The sequence below is a fragment of the Leopardus geoffroyi genome, chromosome D2, assembly GCF_018350155.1.
Source record: "Leopardus geoffroyi isolate Oge1 chromosome D2, O.geoffroyi_Oge1_pat1.0, whole genome shotgun sequence".
Taxonomy (NCBI): Eukaryota; Metazoa; Chordata; class Mammalia; order Carnivora; family Felidae; genus Leopardus; species Leopardus geoffroyi.
In genome coordinates this window covers 53606825-53631116 of record NC_059334.1, presented here as the reverse complement: position 1 = coordinate 53631116, position 24292 = coordinate 53606825, and the positions used below count along the sequence as shown (strand labels likewise).

General features: G+C 35.8%; 1 protein-coding gene across 10 annotated transcripts in view; it reads right to left on the bottom strand.

The window, feature by feature from the left end:
* The window catches only part of EXOC6 (exocyst complex component 6), a 227951-nt gene that overhangs the window by 113499 nt on the left and 90160 nt on the right, over nt 1-24292 (bottom strand). For all 10 annotated transcript variants that reach the window (XM_045438226.1, XM_045438227.1, XM_045438232.1 and 7 more), the window contains 5 exons: nt 17585-17668; nt 12309-12355; nt 12059-12179; nt 10937-11008; nt 5893-5990 (listed from right to left, as the gene is read on the bottom strand). In XM_045438226.1, the coding sequence (XP_045294182.1) occupies nt 5893-5990; nt 10937-11008; nt 12059-12179; nt 12309-12355; nt 17585-17668 (422 nt within the window). The remainder of the gene's footprint in view (nt 1-5892; nt 5991-10936; nt 11009-12058; nt 12180-12308; nt 12356-17584; nt 17669-24292) is intronic.

Here is a 24292-nt window from a genome sequence, read left to right as displayed (position 1 = left end):
GACTTCTGGGTGAGAAATAAAATGTCTGTACCCACCCGCTGAGATAGCGGGCATTTTTGTTACTATAGCATAACCCAGACTGTCCAAATATACCTGCTATCCAATCATCAACTTTCTTTTAACCAATAATTAAGCTTGACTAATATTTATTGAGCACTTATTGTGTGACAGGAGCTGGAGTAATTGTGATGAAAATTCCCTAATTCACGAAGATAAAAACAAGATCTTTGTTTTCAACCTAACAGAGGAGATACAGACATGAAAACAAATTATGTTTATAATAATGCGTTATACATAATAAAAGGGGTGCAAGTTTCAGAAATAGCACAAAGGACTAAATGATTAAGTTTATCAGAGTAGGTGGGAGATGATCTCATGGAAATTTTTTTTTTTAATTTTTTTTAACATTTATTTTTGAGACAGAGAGAGACAGAGCATGAACAGGGGAGGGGCAGAGAGAGGGGGAGACACAGAATGGAAGCAGGCTCCAGGCTCTAAGCCATCAGCCCACAGCCCGACGCGGGGCTCGAACTCACGGACCGCGAGATCGTGACCTGAGCTGAAGTCAGACGCTTAACCGACTGAGCCACCCAGGCGCCCCTGGAAAGTTTTATAGAGAAGCCATGGGCTCTGTAGGGCCTTTCAAGATGAAAAAAGAAATAATTCCTTTTTTTTTTTTTTTTTTTTTTGAAAAAAGAAATACTTCTAATGAGATTATGGAAGAACAGCATTTCAGAAAGATGGAACATAACAAGCAAAAGCATAAGGGGTAAAAAAGTATGAGTGTGGGAGTGAGTAAAACCATAGGTAGTGCAGTACTACTAGAGCGTAAAGTACACAAGAGATACGGTGTACATGAGGCCGGGCAGGGGGACAAACGGAGTCATCCAGATTTTATCCTGTAGGCACTGGAGTACCATTAACAGGCTTTAGGCAGAGAAATGTGGTATGTCCATTATGTGGAGGATAAATTGGGAGGACAATAATGAACACAGAGGCCAGTAAGAAAGACTGAAGAATAATCTAGATTAAAGGTGATGAGGATCTGAATTAAAGCTGTCCTAGTGGGGACAGAAAGGAGGTGGCAAAAAGAAGAGGTTTAAGAAATAAAATATATACATAGGATTTAAAAACTAAATGAAAATTATGAGGGAAGGTATATTCTGGGTGAATCTGTAATTTCCAAACAGGGCAAATGGACAAATGATGTATATGGCACCTCATTAGAGACATTTGCTGAAGTATGGAATACAAGAGAAGGATATGATTTCGACTGGATGACTGGTATCTCATTGATAAATGGGGTCTGGAGCCTTGATGAGACTGGAAATAAAGGCACAAGTTTGTAAATCCTGATGGTGCACAAAATAGTTACAATAAAACTCTGTTCGGGGTGGGGGAGGAATAAGACTCTGTTTGGCTAGAGGCGCCTGGTGGCTTAGTCAGTGAAGCATCTGACTCTTGATTTCGGCTTGGGTCACGTTCTCATAATTCGTGAGATTGAGTCTTGCATCAGGTTCAGTGCTGACAGTGAGGGGCCTACTTGGGATTCTCTCTCTCTGCCTCTCTCTCTGCCCCTCCCCAGTTCTCTCTCTCTCTCTCCTTTTCTCTCTCTCAAAAGAATGAAATCTTGCCATTTGCAACAATGTGGATGTAACTGGAGGGTATTATGCTAAGCAAAGTAAGTCGGTCATACAAAGACAGATGATTTCACTCATACGTGGAATATGAGAAATTTAGCAGATGATCATAGGGGAAGGGAAGGAAAAATAAGATAAAAACAGAGAGGGAGGCAAACCATAAGACTCTTAAATACAGAGAACAAACTGAGGGTTGATGGGGGCGAGGTAAATGGGTGATGGGCATTAAGGAGGGCACATGTTGGGATGAGCACTGGGTGTTACATGTAAGTGACGAATCACTGGGTTCTACTCCTGAAGCCAAGACTACACTGTATGTTAACTAACTTAAAAGTATAAACAAACAAACAAGATATAAAATAAAAATTTTAAAAAGACACTGTTCACCTAAAATACCACGAGAGGTTTCAACTAATCCTACTTCCTTCCTTTTTTTTTAATTTTTTAAATTTATTTTTTATTTATTTTTAGAGAGCAAGAGAGAATATGAGCTAGGGAGAGCGAGACGCAGAATCAGAAGCAGGCTTCAGGCTCTAAGCTGTTAGCACAGAGCCCGACATGGGCTTGAACTCATGAACCTCAAGATCATGACCTGAGCCAAAGCTGGATGCTTAACTGACTGAGCCACCCAGCTGCCCCAATCCTATTTCCTTCTAAATAGTGTTTTAAAATAAGGGTTTAAAAGACAAGTTACACTACAGAGAACAAACAGATGGTTACCAGAGGGAAGGTGGATGGAAGTATGGGTGAAACAGGTAAAGGGAATTAAGAATACAATGAATTATTATCTTGGGGGCACCTGGATGGCACAGTTGGTTAAGCGTCTGGTACTTAGTCTCAGCTCAGGTCATGATCTCACAGTTCGTGGGTTCGAGCCTCTCGTCAGACTCTGCGCTGTTGACATAGAGCCTGCTTGGGATTCTGTCTCTCTTTCTCCCTGCCCCTCCCCCACTTGTGCTCGTGCTCTCTCTCTCCCTCCCTCTCTTAATAAATACATTTTTAAAAAAGTATACAATTATCTTGATGAACACTGAGTGACAGAATTGTTGAACCACTATATTGCACACCTGAAACTAATATAATACTGTATGCTAACTATACTGAAATGAAAATCTTTTTAAAAGGCAAGTTACAGGTTAAGAAACTACCAGAAGACCATAAACTACTTACTTTATACAAATGCCAGGGAATCAGTTAATATGAAAGGCGAGATAATTTAATGAATGGTACTTTCACATTCTGAAAATGTTAATGTGGTCTTCAAAGTGACTGTTTACTGAACTGAATTCTATAAACATTTACTGAGTTCCTACTCTGTGTAAAGCACTGTACTTGGGGCTAGGCAATCAAGAATATAAATATAAATAAAACACCGGTGTTCACAATATAGCTGGAGGGAACCATACACACACATAAATAAACTATAACAGATTATAAATTCTATCATGGAAATAGTCAAATCTTAATTATTCAGTACTGATGATAACTTTTACCTCTTAGCCATTGTTGTCACTTCACTACTTGTGGAGTCAAAGTTTATTTTTGAAGATATATAGGTCAGGAATAAGAAAAGCTTAAATTCTGCTATTTTTCCCCCAAAATTTTATTTTTAAGTAATCTCTACACTCAACATGAGGCTTAAACTTAAAACCCTGAGACCAAGAGTCACATGCTCTACCTACTGAGCCAGCCAGGTGTCCCTCTATTACTGCTTAAAAATTTAGGCAAAAGGCATGATCTAGAAGGGTATTAAAAGTAGAAGTAGAAAAAAAAAAAGTAGAAGTCAAAAAACATTTGAGAATTATACAGAAAACAATACTTCATGGTTTTTCCCCATCTTGGGCGACAATCTCACTAGTAGAAGTCTTAATGATAAATAAGACAGCTGGCTCAATACAAATCTATCAACAATTATAAAAACTTAAACACTCTTCTGAAGAGGGCAAGTAATTAACATCAACCCTATAAGTAAAGATTTTATATATAAAGATAGATTACATCACATTACATACATTACATCAAAGCATAGACATTATAGATTGCCACCCATCAATAAGCACTACCCATATTTCTAAAATACTGAAGATCAAAAATTGTTGATGCATTATATGTTTCATCAAGACTGTCAACAGTCCCCTTGAGACAACATCCTGACAATATAACCCCTAAGAAATGTTAATACAAAAAGTGCAAATAAGAATTTATTTGGTTGATGTTAATAAAAGTGAAAATACCTTGTGAACAACTCAGGTATTTTAAAAAGATTTCTATCTGGAGCCCCTGGGTGGCTCAGTCAGTTAAGCATCTGACTTCGGCTCAGGTCATGATCTCACAGCTTGTGGGTTCGAGCCCCGCATCGGGCTCTGTGCTGACAGCTCGGAGCCTGGAGCCTGCTTCAGATTCTGTGTCTCCCTCTCTCTTTGTCCCTCCCCTGCTCACATGCTCTCTCTCTCTCACAAATAAATAAACATTAAAAAAATATTAAAGATTTCTATCACAGTATTCAGGTCATCTCTGTTTAGTTTTGAAAACTGATGAGGCAAATGTCAAGCTGATGTTAAATCATTTAACATATTTTCTGTTTTAATCTCATTAAATATTACTGCCACATCATTTCTATATTTGTGTGACCTAGATGTAAGATCTCAAGATTTACATTTTTATTTTTGAAAGAAAGAAAAAAAGAAAGGAAGAGAGGGGAAAGGGTAGGAGGGGGGAGGGAAGGAGGATGGAGGGATAAAGGATTTTAGAATTAGGGAACAGATTTCTCTTTTCATGGCAATACAAAGTTATATAGATTATAACAGATTATAAAATACTTTTTCCATAACCTGCAGGCAAGTGATTAAAGCAAAAGTAATTTTCCTAATTAGATGCTTTAAAGATTTTTAGTCTAGTTACATTGTTTGTAAAAACAGCACTTTCTCCAAACAAATTTATTTTTTATTTTTTTAAGTTTATTTATTTTGTGTGTATGGGGGGGGGTGGGGGAGGAGAGAGAGAGCGCGTGCGCGTGCAAGCAGGGGAGAAGCAAACAGAGGAGGAGCCTGACAGAGCCCATTGGCAGAGCCCTACTCAGGGCTCAATTTCAGGACTGCCAGATCATGACCTGAACTGAAGACCAAGAGTCAGACACTTAACCGACTGAGCCACCCAGGCGCCCTTCCAAACAAAATTTAAAAGCTATAAATCTCTGTTTCTAATACTAAATACCTTTGAATACTTATAGCCTTACATCTATCATTTATTGGGGAAAACAAACTACAGAGATTAGAACTAAAAGTAGTTCAATTAAAAATTTATTATAGGGGGGCCTGAGTGGCTCAATTGGTTAAGCCTCTGACTTGAGCTCAGGTCATGATCTCACAGCTCATGAGTTCGAGCCCTGTGTTGGGCTCTGTGCTGACAGCTCAGAGCCTGGAGCTTGCTTTGGATTCTGTGTCTCCCTCTCTCTCTGCCTCACCCTACCTATAAACTCTGTCTCTCAAAAATGAATAAACATTTAAAAAAATTTTTTTTAATTTTATTATAAGTCTTTCAGCCATTATGGAAAACAGTATGGCAGTTCCTCAATTTATTAAACATATATCTGCCATATAATCCAGCAATTCCACTTCTGGGTATATTTTCCAAAGAACTGAAAACAGAAACTCAAACATGTATTTATACATCAGTGTTCATAGCAGCATTACTCACAACAGCCAAAAGGTGGAAATGACCCAAATATCAAAGATGAATAAATAGATAAATAAAATGTGATATACATACAGTGGAATATTATTTAGCCTTGAAAAATGAGATTCTGGTACACGCTACAACATGGATGAAACTTGGAAACATTATGCTAAGTGAAATAATCCAGACACACACAAAAAAACAAACACTGTATGAGTCCACTTACATACAATACAGAGAGTAGTCAAATTCATAGAGACAAACTACAATGGTGATTGCCGGGGCTAGAAGAAGGGACTAGGAGTTAATGTTTAATTTTTACAGTTTCAGTCTGGGAAGATGAAAAATTTCTAAAAGGATAGTGGGGATGGTTGCAACAACATAAATATACTAATGTCACTGAACTGTACATTTTAAAAAGGTTAAAATGGCAAAATTTGTTATGTATATTTTACCACAATAAAAAATAATTATAAGCATTTTTATTGCTAAATGCGAAATCATATAAGCATTTTTATATTCTAAAGTATATAACAAACTTTTTCCTTACACTAAGGTTCCATGGCTTTAGACTAACCTGAAAACTCCAGCCCATTTCTTAAGCAGTGTTTCATTGTATTGATCTCTTATTTCAAATAAAAGGTCAAAAAGTCGGTTCACTGGAAAACCATAACCCTAAAACACAACACAAGCAGATAAACAAGTCAAATAAGTAAAGGTATACATTAGAGAAATGTTGAAAATATTGGAGAACTATTTGCAAGTGATCACTACATCATATTGTATGTCATTCCAACAGCATAAAAATAAGTTATCTTTTTGACTTTCTACTAGGTTGCATGAGATAAGAGAGTTTAGAAAGACTTTTATGAAGCTGGAATAATTTTTCCATTTCTCCTCTCTCTTTTCAGTCTGGATTACATGGTTAACCTTCAAAAGTAGTAGAAGTCAAAACTGGAGAAAAAGTTCAAGATTAGTGACCTGCATATATAATGGTGTCTTGGGAAGTGGCCCTAAAAAGGATAAAAGAAGAAAAGAGAATATATTTTTTCTGAAACACACTAGCTTCATTTTGCACCTTCAATTTAAGATTGACTTCGCTGTACAGGGAAAATATACACCTTTCCATCAAATATACACTCTCCAAAACTTTATTCCTTTCGAAATTCATTGAAATCTTACCCATTTCAGGACCAAATATTTCTGCCCACCTTACAGATTTGTCCTTTTTCCCCTTCAAGGTTTCCCTCTTCTTTATTTTTGATCCTACTCTGCTTGCAGGAACTGTTTCATGGATTATTTATTCACCATTGTCTTTAATTTCCACTAGTTCCTTTCCCTTGGCTAAATAAATATGCTAAATGACCTCCCATCTTTAAGCCAAGAAAAATAAGAAACAATAGTAAGAAAAACAAAAAAGCTTCCTCAATTTGCTGTGCCTGCCAGCTGCCTCCCTTTGTACTCTCTTCATATAGCCAAACCTACTACAATCTAACTCCCACTGCTATTCCTTTAAAACTTCTCTCAACAATGTCACAGATTACCTCCTAAATATAAAAGTCAATGATCTCTCACTCTACATTACCTCTCTCTTGAAACTTGTCTACTTTGAATTCTGTAACATCACTCTCTCTCCTTGTTCTCCTTTTATCTATGAACAGTTCTTCCAGTTTTCCTTTTTCTTCTATCTCCATCCTTCAATGTTTTTCTTCTAGGTCTCTAGCATAATGTGAAGTCTACCGACTTCAAACACTATTTTCTCTGATTATTCTGAATCTACATCTCTAGTTACTTGGAAACTCCAAATATTTGACTCCAACACCTGTTAGACATCTCCAATGAGGCTGCCAGCAAGCAAACACACTAAAGTTAACTCATCTCTTCCGTTTCTAACTAAACCAAGTGTTTTTCCTATTTCCTATCTCTGTTAATAGTTCTACCATCAATTCAGTTATTAGGAAGAAACTTGAAAAACATTTAAACGACCCCACACTCAAACATATCATTTAACAAATCCTTTTGATTTTACCTCCTTAACAAATCTCTTTCAAATCCATCATTCTTCTCCACCACTTACTTTCTTTTTTCCAGAAATATTCCCAGTGCCACTGCTTTATTTTGGTCTGCCACATCTCTTGCCTAGACCATTATAAGAGCTTCCTAAACTGAAATTCCAACTATCTGTCTCTTCCAACTCAATCTATTGCAAAGACTCTCAAGATTATCATTTAAAAGTGCAAATCTGATCACGCCATCCCCCTGGTTAAAAACTACAGAAGACTTACTGAAGTCCCACAAGACCTGCCATAATCTGGGTCAAACTACCTTGTTAGTTTCATTACCACTATTTGCCCTTCTTTGCTCACACCCATCTTCTTTCTATCACCATACTATCCCTCTATCTACAGTTTACACATAGTATTTTATTTCCTTTGTCATTCATGTCCCTTTCCTAGTGTGTATTTGCTGAACTCATCTTTTTTTTTTTTTTAATTTTTTTTTTCAACGTTTATTTATTTTTGGGACAGAGAGAGACAGAGCATGAACGGGGGAGGGGCAGAGAGAGAGGGAGACACAGAATCGGAAACAGGCTCCAGGCTCCGAGCCATAAGCCCAGAGCCTGACGCGGGGCTCGAACTCACGGACCGCGAGATCGTGACCTGGCTGAAGTCGGATGCCTAACCGACTGCGCCACCCAGGCGCCCCTGAACTCATCTTTTAAAACCCAACTCCCATTTCAACTTTCTGTACAGACTTTCCCAATCTAGAATTAAAGTCAGACATTCCATCTTCTGTGAGCCCAAAGGTTTTTAATATGTTGCTATATTAGTATGTCTTATACATCTTATCTGTTTAAACTGTAAATTTATTGAAGAATTTTTATTTCCCTATTGTCTGATTTTTAGGTGTCTATCATTTTATATATCATCTAGCTACTAGCACATAGTGGGTGCTCAAAAATGTTAGTAATGAATCATAAATGTTTACTTGTGATTTACTTAATACGTAGTAAGCAGAACTATAATATGTTGGTGTTATTTTTTAATGTTATTGTTTAGTCAGCATTGTTTTAAGTAATAAAATGACATATGAAAAGAAAACTTTCCTTAGGGTGGCAAAGGGCCAATTTTAAAAACTAAATATTATGCAATGTTTTCTAGTTTTTATGAAAAGACCCTCCCCAATTCTTTAATTAAAAGGTATAACTTGACCACAGTGTGTAAGACCTAACTAATACTCAGCCTGTTAATTTTCAGTGGAATGACAATATTGCAGGATTTCTGAATAAGTAATATGGATTGGTTTGTCCTCCTCAATCTTATTTCAAAGCAGTAAGATTAGAAAGGTATGCTTACAAGGGCTTATACACCTATCACTGTTACTTTCTAATGCCTCTATTACCTGAATATTGTCTATTACTCTTCTTTGATTCTCTAGAGAAATCCTTGGAACCATAGAAATTTTCTAGATTCAGTTGTACTCAAAGTGCCAGTTCAAGAACAGTTTGTTATGGCTTACCAAGAGATAAGGAGCTTGCACCAGAATATAAATGAATGAGGCTAACCTACATAGAGAAATTCTTGCTACAAAATATATGCCAACTAAGCTAAATTTTGTACTTAGTAATGTAGTTGATTTACATTCGGACAGAAGTTCCTTTATGTTATGGATCCATAATAAATAATTTGTGGACTAGTAACATTTCCGGACCAGTGAGTGGTATTCCCACCATGCTTTAAGTAGCAATGCTTTAAGTCATTAAGGATAGCAAAACTCCCTCAAGTTACTTAGAGCTAGACCTAAAAAAATTAAGGTGGTCTCCAATAAAACTTACCAAGTTTTTTTTTTGCAGAGAAATCAATAATATTACAGGTATATTTGTCACAAAATTTACGAAAACAAAAAATCCACATTATCCTGGTGTTACAGTATAAGGCATACAAATTAATAAAGATATAAGACAATAAAACAATTTACTGAAGGAACTTGTAGAATCTCCTTCAGTTTAAGAACAAAGTAGACAACTATTATTCTAGGATGGAAAAACTCTAATGATGAAGGAAATAGTTTAAATTAGCACTTCCTAAAACATATTACATGAAGCTCTATACCTACAAGATGTCATATGGTGGAAAAAGATTCAAAGCTCAAATATATTGGGAAAATGCTGCATAAGCACCTTCCTTTTGGAATCATATGGTATAAATTTGCTCTGAAGAGGCTATTAGTGGAGAAGTCTGTTTTACTTCACTTATTTCCCAAATGTTTTGACCACAGAACTCCTTTTAAAGTAACATCTATTATCACACTTTGGAAAATGCCAATCTATATTTCAGGAAATGTTATTCCAACCATAAAAATCCCTTAAGTTTAAACATGAAAACAAAATGCAATCAATTCTTGCCCATCCGTGATCAAGTAAAAGGGACAAGCTTAAAACTTTAATACTGAAAATCACAAAGGCATTGAGTTTTGAGACAATTCAGTTTAAACCTCATTTTTAAAAAGAAAAAAAACAAGACACAAAGAAGTAAAGTGATTTGGTCATTGTCATAGTACACCTAAAATTAGGAAGGAAATGAGTGGAAACAGCTTTCAAACTATATGTTTTCTTTTTTTTTTTATTCAAACTATGTTTTCATATTTATTATCACACTTAAAACAATCCTGAAAACTAATAATAACCCGATTTTCACAAATGAGGATCTAAAGTTTAGAAAACCTATAAACATATAATTAGTCAATAGTAGGGGCAGAATATAAACTCAGGGTCATGTGTGACTTCCTAAGGCAGTGCTTATATCTTCTAATTTCTAACTTTTTATTTATTTATTTTTTTTTTTTAATTTTTTTTCAACGTTTTTATTTATTTTTGGGACAGAGAGAGACAGAGCATGAACGGGGGAGGGGCAGAGAGAGAGGGAGACACAGAATCGGAAACAGGCTCCAGGCTCTGAGCCATCAGCCCAGAGCCCGACGCGGGGCTCGAACTCACGGACCGCGAGATCGTGACCTGGCTGAAGTCGGACGCTTAACCGACTGCGCCACCCAGGCGCCCCTCTAACTTTTTAAAATATTTATTTACTTTTTGAGAGAGACAGAGCACGAGTGGGGGAGGGGCAAAGAGAGAAGAAGACACAGAATCCTTAGCAGGCTCCAGGCTCTGAGCTGTCAGCACAGAGCCTGACACAGGGCTCGAATCCATGAACCATGAGATCATGACCTGAGCCGAAGTCGGATGCCCAACCGACTGAGCCACCCAGGTGTCCCTTTATCTTCTAATTTCTAGTTCAGGGTTCTTTTCACTATAACATGGACTTTTTTTTTTCTTTAACTACGAAAATAATTTATCTAAAAAAGAAATACTTTATCTATTCTCTCTGAATAATCAATATTTTAAAAGACGATAATATTCCCTGAGTTCTGTCCAGGGTTCATAATCCGGAAGGGGGGAAGAATGAAAAGTCTTGGGTAACAGGGAATACCAATACATAAGCAAACATCTGGTTACTACTAATTTACCACCACTAATCCATAATAAAATAAATGAGCATGATCTGTATTTTATATATCTTTAAGTGCTCGAATAGTCATAAATTGAATGTTATATTATCACCCACCTGCAAAGTATCTGCAAATAATACAATGAGATTCTTCAGCTCCAGAACAAGATCAGGATCAGTACAGTAAGACTGGGGTAGAGGTGGAGGGGTGGAAATACAAACAAAGAAAACAAATATAAACCAGAGTCAAATAAAATATAACCAGAAAACAATATAAACCAGAAAACAAATAAAACCTGAAACATTTTCCTTTAATATGCCAGGCTTATAATAAATTTTAAATCTTGATTATTAGTTAAATCCATGTCTGGCTTCCTGTATTCAGTAAAAATTCTTAGGGAGAGACCATAACATAATTATTCTTTAATATGTTAGAAAAAGTTATAGTTCATTGGACAAACAAGTGTATAAAGAATCTATTTCCCGATAAATAAAAAATGTATATTTACAATCTAAATACTATATAAGCTAATAATCCTTTAAAATATTTTCAATCTCTATTCCTAATAATAAAATTATAAGTAATTACAAAATTTTAAGTATGGGGAGATTTTACTGAAGGTAAGCTACTAAAACTGTCTTAAGAAAACATCTACAATAAGCAATTATTAGTTTCAACAGTCTTTATAGTACTAGTGTATTATTTCCACAAAAGGTGTATTATGCAAATATTTGATCATTTTACTTTAATGCATAAAGAAATTTCCCATCACATAGAAGTTCATTATTTCAAATGGTTTAAATTTTGACAATTGCATATTTTTAAGAAATCTGTAATTATATTACTGCAAACAAATTATAAACATCGAAGAACAAGTTCTATTTAGTTTTAATGGTGGAGTTTATTTTGGAAACAAAGAATTTGGAATGATAATTAAAAACCCTTTCTTCACGGTGCTTTTCAGTGATCTAATGAAGAGGTCAGTTGAGACTAATGAGACCAGCTTAATTCTTCATTTTCTATTAATGCTGGACTAAAAATGTCTTGGGAAGCCCCAGTCAGTTGCAAAATTACAACCCAGTATAACCAGACAAAAGCCTAACATTACTGCTTCCAAATCTGAGCTGCTACCAAAAATGCAGAATGATGGAGGTACGGTTTTCTTCTGACATCATGCATTTCAGAAGTTCCTGAAGTAACTGAATTAAAAACTTAGTAACATAATTTGGCTGACTTACTGAATGAGCTCTAAGGACAGCAATTATCTTTGAGAGGGCCATGTTCCAAAGTTCATCAGTGTATGCCCTGGTTACTAATCCTTGGGTCACATGTAAAATGTGATCTTCCACCACAAAGAACCTAAAAACAGTAATTACCAACATAGCATGTGTTAAAAAAAAAAAAAAATTAAAACCCAAACAGAAAACAAGCAGTTCTGACATTTAACATAATATAAAAATAATATTTATCTCCATTTTAGATACATACCCTACAATTTGAGTGAAATATCTTCTATAGCCATCAACTGTTTCATGCTTTAAATGAAAAATAAAAATCAATTTAAACCAATAAATACCAGTAACATAAAAGTAAGTTCCAAGTCACTACAATATTTATTAACAAATATTTATTGAGGGTCTACTATATGCTGCATACATTTTTAAGGTATCAGGGTTACACTGGTAAAAAGCAAAAAGCCCTTACCCTCATGGAACTTGCATTCAAAAAGAGAGACAATAAACAAGTTAAAAAGTAAATATAACTTCAAAACCTTCTTCACAGTAAGCTAGTTCAAACCACCATAATTTCTCACTGGGGCTATTATATCATTCTCCTACCTAATCTCCCCAGCTTTCAGGCTTGCTCCCTTCAGTCTATTCTCCAGATACCTGCCAGGATGATACTTTTCAAAGAGTAATCAGATCATTATATCTTCCACTAAAAACCTTCCAATGACTTTATATCTGATTCACAATAAAAGTCAAACTCCTTAAAAATGATCTACAATTGTGTGTTAATAATTTTAACAAAAGGTATACAGGAAAATATTTGACCATTTGAACTTCATTCTTAGAAGTTAATTACATGAAATATTTCATTATTTTGATTACGTTCAAATGCTGTATTTTGCATATTTCATAAATGTGATCAAAATTTTCAAACATCTAAAAAAATTTTTCAAACATCTGGGTTTTTTTTTTTTTTCAGGTTGTGGGGAAAGAAATAGTTTTACCTTTCAGCTTTAAAATACTATGATCACAGATGGGGTGCCTGGGTGGCTCAGTCAGTTGAACAAACAACTTTAGCCCAGGTCATGATCTCGCAGTGTGTGAGTTCGAGCCCCGCGTCAGGCTCTGTGCTGACAGCTCAGAGCCTGGGGCCTGCTTCTGATTCTGTGTCTCCCCCTCTTTCTATCCCTCCCCTGCTCATGCTCCGTGTCTCTCTGTCTCTCAATTAATAAATACATGTTAAAAAATTTTTTTTAAATAAATACATAAAATAAAATATGATCAGAGAGAATAGAATCTACATGAGACCAGATGTTTGATATTTCTGGATATTTGTTTTATTAAATAGTATATTAGTCACATTTTATAATACGCCATGTGTGCTTGAAAAGAAGAGGTTTCTACAGTTGTTGAAACAGGCTTCTATATGGTTTATTAGAACAAGCCTGTTAAGCATGTTGTATATTCTTATTGATATTTTATCTATTTGGTGTATAAGATACTGAGACATGCTTAAAAATCCATTACAGGGGCGCCTGGGTGGCGCAGTCGGTTGAGCGTCCGACTTCAGCCAAGTCACGATCTCGCGGTCCGTGAGTTCGAGCCCCGCGTCAGACTCTGGGCTGATGGCTCAGAGCCTGGAGCCTGTTTCCGATTCTGTGTCTCCCTCTCTCTCTGCCCCTCCCCCGTTCATGCTCTGTCTCTCTCTGTCCCAAAAATAAATAAAAACGTTGAAAAAAAAAAATCCATTACAGATTTCCCATTTATCCTTTTAGTTTTGGCAATCTTGTATTAAATATTTTGAGTCGATGTTATCAAGTGCTTATAGGTTTCAATTATTTTTTATCAACACTACGACATGAATATTTTATTTTTTATCATTCTAGATTTTTTAATATTATATGAAAGTATATATTTTGTTTCCACTCTTTTACTGGTTACCCCAGAAACTGCATTATGCATACTTAAATAATCAAACCCTAAAATCAATCAATATTTTTACTCTTCTGGACAATTCAGAAAACTGTAGTATAGTTTCATTTCATTAACTCCTACCTCACATTTATGCTTTTGTTGTGTATTTTATCTTGTTTTAAAGTCCATAATATTTTATTAACATTATTTTCTATGGTTGACATAGATTCACCCACATATTTATACTTTCTTTGCTATTCATCCCTTCCAGCATCTCATATCTTCCATTTGGCACCACTTTCCTTTTGCCTGAAGTAGATTCTTCAGAATTTCCTTAGTAAGGGTGTCTTAGTAACAAACTCTCCTCTTCTGTGTCTGAAAATGTCTATCTTTGCCTTTGTTTCACTGGATATAGAATCCTAGGTTGACAGTTATTTTCCTTTAGCATTTAAAATATGCCACTGTTTTTATTTCTCATGGGTAAAAACCTAGGAGTAAGACGGCTGGGTTGTAGCATAAGTGCATGCTTAACATTGTAACAAATTGCCAGACTATTTTCCAAAGCGGCACCATAGTTTTTATACCCACCCGAAGTGCATGAGGGTTCCAGATGCTCCACATCTCACCAGCACTTGCTATGATCAATCTTTTTAATTTTAGCTAGTCTAGTAAGTATGTAGTGGTATCTCACTGTGGTTTTAATTTGCATGTCCCTGATGAAACATTGATATTGAACATCTTCTCATGTGCTTATTTCTCATTTGTTTATCTAGACAAATGTATACTTGGATCTTTTATCCATTAGTTTGGCTTTAATTATTTATAGTTATACAAATTCTTTTATATTCTGAATATAAGCCCTTTGTTAGACATGAGTTTTACAAATATTTTCTCTCCATCTGTGTCTTGTCTTTTCACTTTCTTGGCAATGCCTTTTGAAGAGTAGTTCTTCATTTTAATGTTCAATTTAACAATTTCCTTACCTTATGGTTTATGCTTTAGGTATCTCACTTAAGAAAATACTGCCTAACCCATGGTCACAAAGATTTTACCCTTTGTTTTTTTTCTAAAAGTTTTAAAGTTTCATCTCTTGCATTTGGGTCCATTTCTTGAATTGCTGATTGAGGTAAAAGTATTTTTTTGCATATGGATAATTTAATTATCTTGTAGTCAAAAGATTTCAAGTCTTTTATATTTCCTGAGATTTATTTTATAGCCCAGCATTTGATCTACCTTGGTAAACCTTCTATGTGCATTTGAAAAGCATGCATATTCTGCTATTTGGGGAGGAGTATTCAATAAATGTCAATTAACTAAAGTTAGCTGATACTATTTTTCAGGTCTTCTATTTTCTCTTTATGGTCTGTGATTTCACTATAAGATCTCTCAGAATGTATTTCTTTTTACTTAACTTACTCGGGATTCCTTGGATATGACTCTGTAAAAGTTTATAGTTCTTGTCCATACTGGAAACTTCTCAGCCATTATGCCCTCAAATACTCTTCTGTCTCACTTGTTCTAGCTTCTCTTTCTGAAATTCCAACTAGATATGTTAGACTTGCTCTCTGTATCCCCTCTGTCTCTCTTCTGTATTTTTATCCTCTCATCTCTCTGTGAGGCTTTCAAAGTAATCTCTTCAAATCAACTAAGAATTCATCAACTGCTAAACCTATTCATAAAATTTTTAATGTTGATTAGTAGATCTTCAATTTCTAGGTATTCCACTTGATTTTTCTTCATTTTGGTAAGTATTTACAGTTTCTTGTTCCCTATTTATATCAGCAAGCTTGCTTTTTATTTAAATATATTCAATTATTACTATATTAAATGGCTAATAATTTGGGGCATCTATCATAAATCTTTTTAATCTTAGTCAGTCTAGTAGATAGATAGTGGTATCTCACTGTAGTTTTAATTTGCATTAAATTCACAGTTATTCACAGTTCATGAGTTTGAACTCAGGCTCTGCACTGACAGTGTGGAATCTGCTTGGGATTCTCTCTCTCCCTCTCTCTCTCAAAATAAATAAAAATAAATAAATAAAAATAAGTGGCTAACAATTCAAACACTAAAAGTCTCTTATTAGGATTTATTTCTGTTGCCTACATTATATATTTATGTATACACACACATACACACACACACACACACACACACACACACATATATATTTTGTTTTTTTTTTTTTCCAGAGAGAGCACAAGCGGGGGAGAAGGGCAGAAGGAGAGAAAGAATCTTAACCAGGCTCCACAGTCAGCACAGAGCCCAATGCAGGGCTTGACCCCACAACTACGGTACCATGACCTGAGCTGAAATCAAGAGTCAGACACAATTAACTAAGCCACCCAGGAGTCCCTCTGTTGCCAATATCTTTAATGATTCTCAGTTGTTTTATAATTATTTTTGACTGTGATTTGCTAATTTTCCTTGAAATTATGATATGAAAGTTCAGAGATCTGCATTTGCTTCTACTGGCAATATCAGCATAGAAATACTTCAAACTAAATTTTCAACCTGAGATTTTTTTCAATTATCCAAGTAGAATAAATCTGTGTGGCAAACACATGTGAGAATCCACTTGTTATGTATTCTCAGAGATTTTTTTTCGCCTTGTTCCTTTAGCACCAACATTTAAGATAAGCAATGTCCTTACAGTGTGTGGAGGAAAGAACAGAGAGGTTTTGCTAGATTTTTAAAATATATAACATTATGTCCATTTGTTTTTTTTTAAGTAATCTCTACTTCCAATGTGGGGCTCAAACCCATGACCCCAAGATCAAGAGTCGCATACCCTACTGAGTGAGCCAGCCAGGTGCCCCCAGATGTTTTTTATCTCTAGGTCATCCTAATAATGAGGCTCTAATTCTTTGGAGTCTTAGCTTCACAAGGGAGACAACCTCTTATCAGCTACTTTGGGTGGCTCTCTGTACTCCCATGTCCTCAAAATTCATGCTTCCCATTCAACAGATGCCTCTAAGATAAAAGCCACAATTAGTGCTTAATTAAACTTATCTGGATTTCTGCCTTCATTTAGGTTTCCCTGTTTTATTTGTTCTATAGTGGAATATACTGTATAAATTACGTACAATAAAACTCACTTTTTCATGCACTGTTTTCACAAACACATCTAGTCATATAATTATCACAAGTGCAATTCCATACAGAGCAATTCCATATTCACTTAGTTTTTCTCCTAACTATACTTTTCTACCAAATCCTCAGTGCAGTTAAAAATAATTTTTAAAATGTTTAAATGTTTTATCCAGCATCTTTAGTTGTTCTGTCAGTAGAACAATTAATCCAAGTACATAGTCTACCATATTGTCAGAAACTAATTATCACTCCCTGATACTTTATATATCTTCTTATTTCTCTTTTTATTTATTCACTATTTTATTTGTTTACTATCTATCTCTAATAGAATGTAAGCTCATGAGAGAAGGGACTTACCTGTTTTGTTCACTGCTATACCCTTAGCACCTAAACCAATTATTGGAAATGGTAGATATTCAATAAATATTTGTTGTTGAATGAATAATGATACATGCTCTGAAGAAATTAAGGCAGGGTAAGAGGTAAAAAGTGACAATATAACCAATTCAAAATGTTCACATAACTTACCATATTTGACTGGGGCTGCAATACCAGTCTTGCTTGTTTCTTCCTTTGTTTTCGGTAATAATTTTCAAATGTTTCCTCATCACCCTAAAATAAAATCAGCAGAGTAATGAAACATAAACATACTACAAAATAGATAACTTCTTTACCCCTAAGAATCATTTAAATTTTTTTTTAATTTTTTTTAACATTTACTCATTATTGAGAGACAGACACAGAGCATGAGCAGGGGAGGGGCCGAGAGATGGAGAGACAGAATCTGAAGCAGGCTCTGACAGCACAGAGCCCGATGTGGGGCTTGAACTCACAAACCACGAGATCATGACCTGAGCTGAAGTCGGACACTTAACCAACTGAGCCACCCAGGCACCCCTCATTTTAAATTTTCTAACAAATGGAATGTAACTGAAATGGTATTTCATACTGATGTCAGGAATAAATTTTTGACTTTGTAGTTCAAAAAGAGAAACCTTGTTTGTTATCATGACACTTAGGAAGACTAAATGTAAATTCAAACAATTTAACAGTTGCCCAACTTATCACTAAGGTTTTATAGATTTCTGACTGACTAACTCAAAATATGGCTGTCAGTGAGGAGAACTAAATAAAGAAATTGGCTGTAAAGTCTCAACTTCTGAAAATAATGTATAAGACTCTACATGATCTGGCACCTTCTTCCATTTCCTGCCTCATCTCAGTATATTCAATATAGCATTTTCTTTTCACTTCCAGACTTTTGTACAAGCTATTCTTGAAAAGTGCTTCCCAGTTGTTTCCCTATATGACTTATATTTATCCTTCAGGACTCACTATAGATGTCACTTCCTTTAGAAAGCCTTCCTCAACTTCCTGAGGCTTGCTATTATCCATGTTATCCCATAGTAATCTGTATATCCATATCACTGCACTTATCAACTGTGTTATAACTTTTTTTTTGAGAGAGAGAGAGAGAGAAAGAGGAGCATGTGCAAGGGGGGGAGGGCAGAGGGAGAGGGAGAGAATCTCAAGCATGGTCTACTCCTAGCACAAAGCCTGACGCAGTGCTCCATCCCATGACCATGAGATCATGACCTGAGCTGAAACCAAGAGTCAAATGCTCAACCGACTGAGCCACCCAGGTGCCCCTGTGCCATAACTTCTTAATTAGCAGTCTATTGGTCCATTGTCTAATAGCACTTTCTGTGACAATGAACATTTTCTATATCTGCACTGTCTTCTGTGGTAGCCACGAGATAGATATGGCCACTGAGCACTTCAATGTGGCTAATATTACTGAGACTCTGAATTTTAACTTCGTTTAATTTTAATTAATTTAAATTTAAATAGCCACATACAGCTAATAGTTACCATACTGGATAACAGAGATCTATCTTTACTACCTGACTCCAGTCTTTTAGAATATGGTCCTGTCCAACCAGTTCGCCGTTGTATCCTTATTACTTAGCACAACATTTGGTGCATGGAAGGCAATCAATTGCTATTTGTTGAATGAATGAATGAATGATTGAAATGATATATCCATTTCTTTTGTCTTCCTCTCTGCTTAAAAGGAGAATCCATCCAGAGTGAGAAGAAAGGACTAGGAACCCATTCCCCTACTCAAGACTCCAAACAGAATCCAAAAGGAAAAAAAAAAAATTACTAGGGAAAAAAAAATCAAAACTCATATTTTCACTGAAAAAAATTTTTGATAGTTTTACTATTTAAGTACTTATCCAAAAAAAATGACTTTTATTTATTTTTTTTTTAATTTTTTTTTTCAACGTTTATTTATTTTTGGGACAGAGAGAGACAGAGCATGAACGGGGGAGGGGCAGAGAGAGAGGGAGACACAGAATCGGAAACAGGCTCCAGGCTCCAAGCCATCAGCCCAGAGCCTGACGCGGGGCTCGAACTCACGGACCGCGAGATCATGACCTGGCTGAAGTCGGACGCTTAACCGACTGTGCCACCCAGGCGCCCCAAAAAATGACTTTTAAAGTTTTTTTTTTAATGTTTATTTTTGAGAGAGTGCAAGCAGAGGAGGGGCAGAGAGGGAGACACAGAATCTGAAGCAGGCTCCAGGCTCTGAGCTGTCATCACAGAGCCTGATGCAGGGCTCGAACTCACAAACCACGAGATCATGACCTGAGCTGAGGTCAGACATTTACCCAACTAAGCCACCCAGGCACCCCAGAAAATGCCTTTTCTTAATGCTACAAAAACTAAACTCACAATGCAAAAAATAAGTTTACCTAGGTAACCCCTAGGGCAGCTCTCCCAGTATTTTTGTACTCAAAGAATTAAAATAATTTCAAAAAAAACTATGGTCCCCCTCACACAGTTTTTATTTTAGTAACTAAATTTTTTCCATTATGAGTTTATTTTTTTTTAATTTTTTTTTTAACATTTATTTATTTTTGAGACAGAGAGAGAGAGAGCATGAACAGGGGAGGGTCAGAGGAAGAGGGAGGCATAGAATCTGAAACAGGCTCCAGGCTCTGAGCTGTCAGCACACAGCCCGATGCGGGGCTCGAACCCACAGACCGCGAAATCATGACCTGAGCCGAAGTTGGACGCTTAACCAACTGAGCCACCCAGGCGCCCCTCCATTATGAGTTTAAATAAATATAAAGGACGCAATTTCAAGTATACTATAAATAAAACTATTACATCCTCATTTAAACATATCCAATGGTTATCTATAATCATTTAAAAAATATATGAACATGCTCTTCCTTAATATTTAGAAATAAATTACAGTTTTCCTTTTTCTTTTTTAATTAATATTTTCAGACTACCACCCTTATAGATATTTTCTAATTTAATGTGTTTTTTTCTAATACTGTGTATTTTTTTTTAAGTAAACTCTACCCCTAATGTGGGGCTCGAACTCATGACCTTGAGATCAGGAGTCACATGCTCTACTGACTGAGCCAGGCACCTCTCTAATACTGTATTTTCTAGTGTAGTATGTTTGTATTTTTATTTTATTCCTGAGACCATAAAGATTTAGGTGTTAAGGTAGCTTTTTCCTTCTAGGTTGAATTATCATTACAATTAATAAGAACTGATCAATACAATCTAAGTATATTATAATTTTAGATAATTAATAAAACAAAACCTAAATTTTTATTGGAAATTAGTTTCTTAATATGATGAATGGGGCTTTCCTTTATTTGCACCTAACAACATACTTTTTAGCTAAAAACTCTGAACTACAGATTTAGTGTATTTAATTTACTGATAAAATACCCACCCTAAGACCCAATCAACAAGGGCAGTCCTCACAATCAAACTGTTAAATAAGGCAAGTGTATTAGTATCACAGAAAAAAAATCTGACTTCATGTTTTGACTGAAATAAATATGTTAGTATGCACTATGGGATATAATATTATGAAAACCACTGAGAAATTATAAAACTAGTCAAGATTAAGATTATTTAAATCCAAGGTGATTGTTTTATCCATTCATGTACCTTAAAAAGCAAGGTAATAAATCACTTTTCATTACTTAAATGCTGTTTCTCATTACCAAATTTATAATAATGCAATGTAATATACAGATACAATTGTAAGTTACTTACAAGAGAAGGAGTATGATTAAAAAAAATCAATATGCCTTCAGTAAATATGTGGACATACATAAAATTTTGATGTTCAATTTTGGAAATAAAAAAAAAACAAGTATAAAAGTCAGGTATGACACATTAATTTTGTTAGATATGGTAGAAACTAATCAGTCTAGCAGCCAGTTTTTATTTTATTTTAATATGAAGTCAAAAATATCACAATTTGGCAAATGGCTTTTACCAGTTTTTCTGAATCACAACTTACATGAATATGAAAGAATGGGTTAGTCAATGTAACTTCAAAACTTTAGCAGCCCCAGAAAATACTCCAGTTATATTTAAAAGATTCCACTTCACTAACTCATATTATTTTGGCTGTTTTTCTTTACAGCAAATGACACATCCTAGGGATGAGTATTAAGATTAGCCAAAAGCACTGTCTATATTTAAACACATATGTCAGTTTTACATTCAAATTTTCCTATGTTCTTGCTTCTGTACTCTCACAATACTCCCTCTTAAAAAGCAATATATTCACTGTCAACAGCTGGAGAACAAAAGAGATCAGGACCTTAAATGAAAATTGGTCATTATTCCCACCTACCATGTGTCAGAACTAAGAATATCCCAGGGCGCCTGGGTGGCTCAGTCGGTTGAGTGTCCGACTTCTGCTCAGGTCATGATCTCACTGCTCATGGGTTTGAGCCCCCATGCTGACAGCTCAGAGCCGGGAGACTGCTTCGGATTCTGTGTCTCCCTCCCTGTCTGTCCCTCCTCCTGCTTGCACTCTCTCTCCCAAAAATAAAAAACAAAATTAAAACATTAAAATTAAAAATAAAAAGAACTAAGAATATCCCACCACAAGACAAAATATATTTTTTCTAACATGGTTTATCCTTTTCTGCACAAGAAAAGAAAGGCACACTTATCTGTACACACTCCCTTCATTAACCATTAAAGGAGACTTCTTTATTTGGTACACTGGAAGTTTTTACACAACAATGCACAAAGGCAGTTATCAGTGAAGAATCAATACAATGGGTATCAGTGATGGACGTGTCTTTCTTTTATAAAGTTGGTGTGGTAACCTCCAAGATGGCCCCCAAAGATCTCTTGTGTAGTCCCATCCCACAGTCCAACCAGGGGTTGATCTATGTCACCAGTAGGATATAGCAGAAGGTATGTCATTTATGATATTAGATTACTAAGGACATTATGTCTTTCCTTTCAGCCTCCCTCAGATCACTCACTCTGGGGAAGCCAGCTGCCATGTCATGAGAATTGTCAGGCAGCCTTGTAGACAGCCTATGTGGCAAGGAACTGAGGCCTTCTGCCAATAGTCATAACAGAGGCAAATCACCCAACCCTTGTCAAGCCTTCAGAGGACTACAGCCCTCACTGACATCTTGACTAGAACCCCATGAGAGACTTTGGGCCAGAATGGCCCTGCTAAGCCACTCCCAGATAGCTAACCCTGTAAAATAATAAATGTTTGTTAAGTGCAGCAGTAGATAATTAATATAACATCTTAGGTAGTTTTTCTATAAATAGACACCAAATGATATAATAAGGAAGCATTCAAAAGGGAGACTGTTCCAGAAGTGAGGAAAGCAAGGAAGGACATGAGAGGAAGCCAATCAAGAATGCCAGATTCAGAGTCCCTGAACAGCTTAGTCAGTGGAGCATGTGACTCTTGATCTCAGGGTTGTGAGTTCCAGGCCCACGCTGGGTGTAGAGATTATTTAAAAATAACAAAATGTTTAAAGATTTTTTTTTAATGTTTATTTATTTTAGAGAGAGAGAGCGTGCGCGCATAAGCAGGGTAGGGGGAGGAGGAAGGGGAAAGGCGCAGAGAGAGGGAGACAGAGGATCCAAAGTGGGCTCTGTGCTGACAGCAGAGAGCCCGGTGCGGGGCTCAAACTCACAAACTGTAAGATCATGACCTAAGCCAAAGTCAGACGCTTAACCAAATGAGTCACCTAGGTTCATTAAGATTAATAACAAAATCTTAAAAAAAAAAAAAAAAAAGAGTGCTTGATTCAGGCAAAAAAAGTCTTGAAGAGGATAGGCTTCAACTTGATCCCACAGTAAAACTCTAAAGAATAAATTATACTGCAGAGGGATTTTTTTTTTTTCTTTTTTGGTTTTTGATTTTTTTTTTTTTTTAGGGGAGTAACCTGTTCTTTTATTGATGCAAGTACCTCCAGTCACACCAAAACTGACATCTTACATTACGGTACAGCTTTGTACTCAGAGTTCATCTCAAAATACCAAATATCATAGTTAGGGTATGCATCAAATTGGGAAAATAAAGGAGAGAATGTAGGCACAAGGTCAGGCAGATAACAGAACAGATGACCCAGTTTAGCGCACACTGATGTGAAAGCTCCTTAACACATGTACAGAAAATGTTCTAACATTGTATTCCAAATATATATTCTCAAGTTCTAAGCCCTGATTTATCTCAACTATAAAAACAAAACAGTATGTACAATCTAGAACATCTAAAAGGTGCAAAAACACTGTAACAATACTGTGTAAAGATTTGTGCTCCCCCCAGGGCTGAGGACTCTAAGGAACTTGTAGCTGTTATGAAAAGAGATCCAAGGGGATCTGGGCAGAGCACCAAAAGTAAGAGAGGGTGGGCTGAGGTTCCCGGAGAGATCATTTTTAGGAAAAAGCGGAGGATCTAAAAATTCTTTCCTTAAAAATTCTAGGCCAGGACCCTTTGGAAAGCCTATAAAACCCCTTAAAGTCTAAGGACAGCAATTCTCACACTACCTGCAGTATTCCTTATTTTAAGAAAAATGGTCCCTGTACACACAAACTTTATAACATGGCCAGCTAAGGAAATTCACATAGCTCTTAGGATTTCTCAAAGCCTTAAAAATGATAAGCTATATTGTGGTTATTATTTGCAGCATTTTCCAAAGAGAACCTTTTTTCCCCCAGTATACCTATTTTCCTTTCATGGTGCATACATTTGTTCAAACAGAGCTTGGACAATGCTACCTTAAGGATTTTGGACATAGAGTTCTTTGGCTAAAATGGACTTACAACCAAAACACCTAGTCCTTGAAATCATATATATTAATGAAACCCTTCTACGATAATCCTTTTATCATTTACTGAGTGCTACTATATACTGGGCACTACGCT